The sequence below is a fragment of the Bubalus bubalis genome, chromosome 5 (genome assembly GCF_019923935.1).
Source record: "Bubalus bubalis isolate 160015118507 breed Murrah chromosome 5, NDDB_SH_1, whole genome shotgun sequence".
Classification (NCBI taxonomy): domain Eukaryota; kingdom Metazoa; phylum Chordata; class Mammalia; order Artiodactyla; family Bovidae; genus Bubalus; species Bubalus bubalis.
The window spans coordinates 25,762,195-25,771,561 of NC_059161.1; the positions used below are offsets into that span (position 1 = coordinate 25,762,195).

Here is a 9,367-nt window from a genome sequence, read left to right on the forward strand (position 1 = left end):
CCATCCCCCACCCTAGCCTCTGGAACCCCAGTCAGATGTAAAGGAAAGAACCAGTCCAGAGGGATTGCCTCAGACCACACTATCTCCACTTGCTCAGACCTGTGGAAGATTAGCGACCATGATTTCCAAAGGGATAGGAACCGTCATCGCTGGAAAAAGGTAAGAGGGGTGGGCTTCCCCTCCGCATGCCCTCACTGGGTTTCCTGACCTCTGAGGGGCTTGCCGGGGTGACCGCGACACCTTCAAGAAGACTGGGCCCTCTCTCCCTGGTAGTTATAATGAGACTCGTTTGGAAGACGTCATCCTGAGTACCCTCCCTCCCGCTTGGTTCCTGGGATAAGGCCTTTCCCTAAGCCACACCTTGGATTCACAACCCAAGAAACAAGGGGGATGTGTTCCCTCAGAAGAGACGCTGCTCTGCGGCAGCCCTCACAGCAGCCCAGGAGACACTCCAGGGGGAAGCGCTGGGCCTGCCATATATCTGGAAAGAGGGAGAATGTAATGCGTGAGGACCTCCTAACTCGCTTTTTGCTCCTTCCACCCAATTCCACCCTGCCCACCCCCCTTTCCCATCACAACCCCAGCTCCCTCCCAAGGTCTCAGTGACCTTTGACAAAGGATCGCATCTCTTAATATTATACACATTCCTTCCTTTTTTTTTTTTTTTTTTTTTTTACAGGAAGCTAAAAGTGAGGCTCTGGCTTGATCACCTTGGTTTTTCTTTGTGCTTAACAGAGCTCCCAGGGCCCCCACAGCCTCCACTTGTATTTCTAAGGGTAGCTGAGGGACAATATGGGAAACAGAGGCAAGCCAGCTGGAGAGATGAATGGCAAGTTTCTCCCTGCTTCCTCATCCTGTCGTCCACAGCTCGCTTAGCACCTCCGCTCTCCCACTCAGTGCCTCTGTTCTTAAAAAGACTTCAGGGTTGACTTCAGATCATGCAAGATACCAAGTACCCCTCAGCTGCCCCCAGCTTCCAGCCAGCCCCACACTTGCCCAGAAGACCACTCTGGCGAGTCCTTTCTACACCACCTACATGTCTTGTCTTTTTCTGCTGCGGGAAGATTGTGATGAGTCAGTACCCATGTACAGACTCCTTTCTGTAGGCCTAGGGCCCCAAGTCAACCAGAGGAAGTGTCTGGCCCCTCATGTCTTATCTATAAAAACACTATAATAGAGTTTATCACTTTGTTTACTTAATTGGGTGTCCTGATTTTCCTAGTTTGTCAATTTCATGATATCCTTTTTTTTTTGAAAGTGAGACTGGTTTTATTTACTTTAGTGAACACACTTTGGAAGTTACTAACATTTCCAGGCAACAGAAAATGATGAGGACCTGATCTAAGGCAGTGAGAGAACAAGAAAACAGAATGCATAGAATCTAGGGTCTGACTATTGAGAAGCGAGAGAGGGAGAAATCCTGGATGGCTCTCAGGTCTCTAGATTGGATGACAGGGTACCTGAAAGTCCCATTTGCTGAGCTGGGGGACGTAGAAGGAGAAGCAGGTGTTTGGGTGAGAGACAAATTCAGTTTATTTGTATTTCACTAAGGGATCAACAGGACATCCAGGTGGAATTGTCCAGCAAACAACTGGTCTGGAACTCAGTGGAAAGACTAGGACTGGAGCTAGAGATTTCAGAGTTTTCAGCACATAGATTATAGTTTTGCCCCAGACATTCCTTCTTAGCCCTTTGGTGTTGCTGTCAATAAAACTCTTCCCAGTCCTTTAACATCCAGGTTAAAATCCCTTCCCTAAATAGCTGCTGTTAATGGCTCCTCCAACTGACCTAAGTTTTCACTGGGCACTAAAATTCCATGCCATTTTTCATGTATGCATGGTCCAGTTCACCAGTTCGAAGCTTCGCATTCTTTATTTCTTCCAGCATGAGGCACTGAGCACACAAGACTTCTAATAACATCGTTACTCCCACAGTTGACTCTAATTTCAACAGGACTATGTCCAGGGTAAGGAGTCCAGGAATGAACTTGTCCTTGGCCCTTGTACTTTTCAAAGGTGTTGGCCCTCCTTCTGGCCACACAGTGTGGGCTGGTGATCTACTAGGGTAAATCTGTGGTGGACAGTGGGGAGGGGATTTCTCAGCCTAGCTTAACTCAGCTTTCTGTCCCCCTATAGGAGCATATGTCTTCTCTCTTTGCTGCTTATTGGCCTTTGGGGCTGTGTGACCTGTCATCGGAGCCCTGTGGAAGACGTCTGCACAGCCAAACCTCGGGACATTCCTGTGAATCCCATGTGTATTTACCGTTCCTCAGAGAAGAAGGCAACTGAGGGCGAGGGCTCCGAGCAGAAGATCCCTGGGGCCACCAACCGGCGGGTCTGGGAACTGTCCAAGGCCAATTCCCACTTTGCCACTGCCTTCTATCAGCATTTGGCAGACTCCAAGAATAACAATGACAACATTTTCCTGTCACCCCTGAGTATCTCCACAGCTTTTGCTATGACCAAGCTGGGTGCCTGTGACAACACACTCAAGCAGTTGATGGAGGTACAACTCAAAGCCCTTCTGCCCAGCTCCTTGCTGGAACTCCCAAGAGAACATCCATGTGCTTAAGCACCCTTTCGAGACTTTGGGTAGTGTCCCTGGCTCTTTGTGTTTCTTTTTCTCTCTCTCCTTCCTAACCCCACCACCCCTCCTTTTTTTTTTTTTTTTTTAACACATCCTTTATTTACTTATCTATTTATTTATTTATGGCTGTGCTGGGTCTTTGTCGCTGCGGCTTTTTCTCTAGTTGCCCAGAGAGGGTGACACTCTTCCGTTGTGGTGCTCGGGCTTCTCATTGTTGCAACTTCTCTTGTTGCAGAGCATGGGCTCTAGCGCTCACAGGCTTCAGTGGTTGCAGCACACAGGCTCAGTAGTTGTGGCGCATGGGCTTAGCTAAGCCATGGCATGTGGAATCTTCCTAGACCAGGGATCAAACACATGTCCCCTGCATTGGTGGGCAGATTCTTAACCACTAGACCACCAGGGAAGCCCCCGCTTTCTTCTTCTTTTTTCCATGTATTCCTTTAGAAAGCATGATTTGAATGTTTATGCTGTGCCAGGCACTGTGCTTGATGACTATTAATCAGGGGCTGCCTGGCATGATGCTCACCGATCATGTGAACCAGGCTGTCCCACCATTATTTTCTTTTGGCTACTACAGGTTTTTAAGTTTGATACCATCTCTGAGAAAACTTCTGATCAGATCCACTTTTTCTTTGCCAAACTGAACTGCCGACTCTATCGAAAAGCCAATAAATCCTCTGAGTTGGTATCAGCCAACCGTCTTTTTGGAGACAAATCCATTACATTCAATGAGACCTACCAGGACATCAGTGAGGTGGTATATGGGGCCAAGCTCCAGCCCCTGGACTTCAAGGTGAGTTCCAGATGTCATCTCAGACCTCAGAGTTCTTCCTCTCTACTCAGAAGTTAAAGAGACAAGGAAGCAGGATCCTAATGAACACTGCTATGCTAATTGAAGTCAGGAAGAGGTGTTTTAAGTCAGAGCCCCTGGGATATGTGTTCTTATTTGAAACCTGAGAAATCAGTGCTATCTATGGATTGCAGAGGCTCCTCTGAAAAAGTTATAAAAATCCTGTAACAGTGGCATTCAGAACGTGGGCACTCGTTCACATAACAGAGTAATTGTAGACCTTAAATGTTGCAAGCGTTATTACTATTTTCAGATCCTTTCAATAAACAGACTTACTTAAAAAGTTAAAGAAAAAAAAAAAAAGTCCTGCAACAAAGAAGTCTACTGATTTTATTCAAAAGGTATTTCTCAAACTTTTTGGATCACATGGGCATCTCTCCTGTGCCCCCTGCACCTCCACCATCACTCCTTGGCTTCCTAGAGAACACAGCTCATGAATACTCATAAGAGTTCAGGTTTCCAAAGTCAAAGAGGATAATGTTTTGTTTTCTTTTTCCAGACTATTTTTCTCTTCTTCTGTTTCTTTATTTCTTCCTCTTTTTCTTTCCTTTCTTTCTCTTTCTTCTGTTAACATTTATTAACTCTATGGAAGATCCACGACAGTATGCTAGATATGTGTGGTTTCTCCAATCTGGGTTAGAGTGATGGTTTAACAAAATGGTGGGAAAGAGTGGAGGGATGATGGACAAAATAAAATTCTGCATGGGGAGATGGAGAAGCCGATTGAATAGCACAGTTGGGTAGGTTTGTTTCCTGTTCTCCTCAGGGAAATGCAGAGCAGTCCAGATTGACTATCAACCAATGGATATCCAATAAGACTGAAGGGCGTATCACTGATGTCATTCCCCCACAAGCCATCAATGAGTTCACTGTCCTGGTGCTAGTCAACACCATTTACTTCAAGGTACTCAAAAATGGCGCTGGAGGGAGGCTCAAGAGGGAGGGGACATATGTATACCTATGGCTGATGCATGTTGATGTATGGCAGAAACTAACACAATATGGTAAAGCAATTATCCTCCAATTAAAAATAAATATATTTTAAAAAAATAAATGCAAAAAAATAAAATGACCCTGGAGAGACCTCAGGGATGACATATTTCCCTCCAGCTCACTCTCCTTCATACCACTGGGCATGTGTAGGCAGATCATTTTGAGAAATAGTACATGCGTGGTCTGGGCATAAATACAAATTTGCTGAGTCTAGAGTCACGTCTAGGGCTGTGGTTGCTGGACTGAGGTCCAAAGGGGGCCTGGTAATGTCTCTGGGCCCAAGGCAGAGTGTACACATTCATAGACCAGCATGCTCAGCAGCAAGGTGTGCATGATAATCAATTCTCATAAGTATGTGATGATTTCTTCTGCCCAATTAACTTCATTTTGAAATCTGGAACAAAATGACAGAGTCTATAGACAATCCTCAGTGATGAGATTTTCTCCATCATCTAGAGCAGCTTCTGCAGCATCTCAAAATTCCTCTTGCCTGAAGCTTCTGAACCTCCTGGTACCAGACTAACCGCAAATTTTGCAGAGGCCTTGTGACATGATCATGCAGATGGCTTTTCTTTCTCAGAGAGTCAAGTTCTGAAGATTGTTCCAACTTGATTACATTTAGGAAAAAGGATGAGGGGAGAGGGTAGTGGGAATAAACAGACCACTGACACTCAGGAGGCCCACCAGCTTAACACAGGTTGAATTGTGCCCTCTTGGGTCATGCTCTAGATGTGTTCTTCTCCCTGACTGGGCCTGGGGGGTTAGCCCGTCACTGCTGTTGCCAATTGCTTTGTTGCTTGGGGGTTCCCTCATGCCAAGAATGCAGTAGGTTGCATTTCTACAATGTGTACTGACTGCCCTTTGCAGTTTATAAAACACTTTGCCTTCTGATTCTCATGACATCACAAATGAGAACTTGAGCTGCTCAGACAGATTACTTAATTTAAGTTCTGACTCTTCCACTTCTGACTGCAAACTTGAGAGAGTTACTTAAGACCTTTCCGTGTCCCAGTTTCTGCATCTATAAAGTGGTAACAATGATACATCTGCCTCACAGGGTTACTGAGGGGATTAAGTCAATGCATACAAAATGCCTGGAGCGGTGACTGGCACACAATAAGCATCCTACAAATATTAGGAATAACCAGCTCCTACTTTTACAAGCGAAGAACCACCACTGAAAGAGTTAAGTGACTTGTCCCCAAATCAAAGAGCCAGAAGATGACAAGGAATGCTAACTACATCTTGGAAATGTCAAAGCAGTATCTTGTATCCCTTCCCTCTTTGAACAGGAAGTTGGCCAGGCCTCACTCTCTGCCTGGCAGGACTCCCAGATGACCCCCTGGGGTTACTACCTTTGTCTGGCTTTATTCATCAGGGAGAAAGCCCAGCATTTTGGAGGATGGTCTTTGAGAAGGAGGCTGGTGGGAGGCAGAAGGCAAAAGGCAATTAGATTTAAACTCCAGAAGAGACTTGCCAAGAGGCCAGTAGGTTATTTTTGTTTTTATGTTTTTCTTGTTATAAAAGCAAATAGTCATTGATGAAAAATCTAGAAAATACAAAAAATTCATTGAAAAAAAAACCCCACTCATGATTCTGTCACTCTGACACAGTCAGTATTAAAAAGCCTTTTTATGCACATCCCTCTAGGTCTTTGTTCTTAAAAATTGCACTTCCATGGTCGTCCCTGGTGGCTCAGATGGTAAAGTGTCTGCAATGAGGGAGACCTGGGTTCAATCCCTGAATCAGGAAGATACCCTGGAGAAGGAAATGGCAACCCACTCCAGTACTTTTGCCTGAAAAATTCCATGGACGGAGGAGTCTAGTAGGCTACAGTCCATGGGGTCGCAAAGAGTCAGACACGACTGAGCGACTTCACTTTTTTAATGTAATAAAATATTGTGACTGTTTTTCATGTCAGCATTCTCCTACGGATGTTTCTGGTCTTCTCGCTTTGTGATTCTCCCACCTGGTGTCTTCCTCCAGGGCCTGTGGAAGTCAAAGTTCAGTCCCGAGAACACAAGGAAGGAACTGTTCTACAAGGCTGATGGGGAGTCATGTTCAGTACCCATGATGTACCAGGAAAGCAAGTTCCGCTATCGGAGAGTGGCAGAAAGCACCCAGGTGCTCGAGTTGCCCTTCAAGGGTGATGACATCACCATGGTGCTCATCCTGCCCAAGCTGGAGAAGACCCTGGCCAAGGTGGAACAGGAACTCACCCCAGACATGCTGCAGGAGTGGCTGGATGAGCTGACAGAGACACTGCTGGTAGTCCACATGCCCCGCTTCCGCATCGAGGACAGCTTCAGCGTGAAGGAGCAGCTGCAAGACATGGGCCTCGAAGACCTGTTCAGTCCTGAGAAGTCCAGGCTCCCAGGTGAGGGCAGGAAGGGTTTCCTCCTTTCTCTACCCTGAGAGTTGTCTGACCAAAGGTGGAAGAGATGGGGAAGGAGTAGACGAGAGGGAGTCCAGACACCTGGATTCTAATCCCAGTCCTACTGCCAACTCAGGGGAATCCCTTCCCTCTCAAGGGATCAGTTGTCTCCTGTGTACGAGGGGAAGCTGGCTCTTGGATCTCCATGGGCCCAGCTGGCACTGGAACCTTTGCAGTCTGTAACTCATAGAAGAGGTGGGACCAGGTAGAGAGAAACTTCAAAACACCAGAGTTCAGAGCAAAGAGACAGCTAGGATTAAGAGCCAAGGACATCCAAGTCCCACCAAAGAGGTGTAGCTGACATTTAATAGCCCTTCCTGATATTCTAAAGGGCTTCTGTGTTTTCTAAGGTCACATGGACAGATGCAGTCAAACCTTCCCAGCTGTGATTCTCTGATAATAGTGTTAAGTTGGTTTGGTTCTTCCAACACACCATCCTTGAAAAATATGCATTAAAATATCTCATTTTTAAAAAGAAGTTTACAACATTAGTTAAGTGGATTCATGTGTAATGGGCTGTCTTTAAACTAGGTCTCAGAACCACACCCTTTCTTCAAGGTGTTGTCACCCTGGAAGGAAAGACATTGCTACTAGATGGAGTGAGCATTTCTTTAAGAACAGGGTCCTCAGCCTCAACCCCCAATCCCCCATAAGCTAAAGCACCAGATTAACTTCACAGGAACCAGGCTGAATAAACCCAAAGTATTTTATTATTTTTAATGTGTATTGATTTTGAGGGTATCATTAGGTGAGGGTCCAGGATTTCTATTTTTCTAAAAGTCCCAAAGGACCTCTTAATTCAAACTGAATTCCTCTCTGTGGGTTGAAGCCAACTTTCTCCCATTTCACAGATCTTTTTCTCGTCTTCCTTCTAGGTATTGTTGCAGAAGGTCGGAACGACCTCTATGTCTCAGATGCATTCCACAAGGCATTTCTTGAGGTAAGTACACCTCTCTCTGCTCTCTCTTCTTATGCTTGCTTTTTTGTTACCATGCTGCTTTATTATTCAATACGTCGTTATCTCATACGATGAGTAACTTTGGAGTCATTCCTTCGTTGGCTCTTACGGTGTAGACAGCAGATGTCTGAACAGTGGGTGACAACTGTGATGAAAGGCGTTTCCAGGTCCCTCAAACCCCAAGTCTATGGTGTCCTCCTCTACACACAACTCCAACTTGACGCCCTCGTGGTCTAATTGTTCTACCCTCCATCCGCTACCTCTCCTGGGAACACAGACATTAAGGTGAAGGTGATACCGGAAAAGCAGCCAGCAAAGGCATTCAAAGGAGAACCAGGAGACGATGAGCTCATGGAAACCCAGGAAGGAGTTTTAAGAAAATGGAAAGCATCTAGTAAGAAGACTGAAAAGTGACCGCAGGTGACTTTCCCCCGAGGCATTTGGACAGTGTAGTGGGGGCACGTCCTAACTGTAATGATTGAAGAGCAAATGGAAAGTAAGAAAGGACAGCGAGAGCTGGTGAGTGTAGACCATCACTGTAGTGTCCTACAATGTGTTCCAGAAAACTAGAACTCTAGACTACACTGCAGGTAATAAAAAGTTAGGTGGTCAAATAAATGTATATCCTCTTCTAGGGAAGTTAACAGAAAATCAATGCACATTGGAGTGTTGATGTCTGAGCAGTTCCACAGTGAAGAAAATGATTCAATATTGCTTAACCCAGTGTTGCCCAAACTAAGATGCCCATGGAAACCTTTACTGGAGTAAGAGCTGTGTAAAGCCTATAGAACTTCTGGCTCTCAAACAAATACTGAACTATGATCAATAGCATTAGTTATCTAGAGAGCTTGACTCAAGGTCTGAGCATCTGTATATTTACAAAGCTCCTCGAAGAATTCTGATGAGCATCCAGGTTTGTGAACCACTTATGTAGACCATTCTTTGGGGGACCCAGGCTATGAGGGAAATGTGATAGGCCAATGTTAGAGGTCATAAAATTTAGGAATCTCAAAGAGGAGACTGTGGTCGAAGAGAAAGATTTCAGAGCATGGTGCTAGTAAATATAGTTACAAAGTCCAAGCTCAGTGGGAAATATGTCATTAGGAGGAAAGTGGAAGGATCAAGGCACAGGAAAAAGCCAGGGTAATTTTAGTGGGAGTGAGGAAATGTGATAATTTGAAAAAAACAGAAGATTATAGACTGAGAGGATAATGTAATTATAATTTCAAAGTCGAGATGTTCTGAGAGATGGCAAGTTCAAAGTGCAGCCATGGACTGGTTTGCTGAAGTGAAGGCAATGCTCATTGGGTTCAATGAGATGAAAGAAATGGAAGTTTAGAGTATTGAATGGGTCTCCTACCAAGACATTTTAATTGTCTAGGTCACACGATAGCAGGAGTTAGGTTAGAAAGGCAATGGGCTAGGCAATAAAATCCTCAATGCGGGACTATATTCTGTAGAGCAATAGGACCAAAGCAAGAGTAGAAAGATATATATCTTAAAAGATACTGAGGTCAGAACAGGGGATTTTACATGAATACTGGAT

General features: G+C 45.1%; 1 protein-coding gene across 1 annotated transcript in view; it reads left to right on the plus strand.

Moving 5' to 3' along the window:
• SERPINC1 (serpin family C member 1) overlaps positions 1 to 9,367 on the plus strand; it is an 11,039-nt gene continuing 1,672 nt past the window's right edge. Inside the window, exons 1-6 of the mRNA XM_006063663.4 lie at positions 1 to 159; positions 2,136 to 2,505; positions 3,164 to 3,379; positions 4,203 to 4,340; positions 6,416 to 6,806; positions 7,739 to 7,803. Coding sequence (XP_006063725.1) covers positions 119 to 159; positions 2,136 to 2,505; positions 3,164 to 3,379; positions 4,203 to 4,340; positions 6,416 to 6,806; positions 7,739 to 7,803 — 1,221 coding nt within the window. The 5' untranslated portion in view covers positions 1 to 118. The remainder of the gene's footprint in view (positions 160 to 2,135; positions 2,506 to 3,163; positions 3,380 to 4,202; positions 4,341 to 6,415; positions 6,807 to 7,738; positions 7,804 to 9,367) is intronic.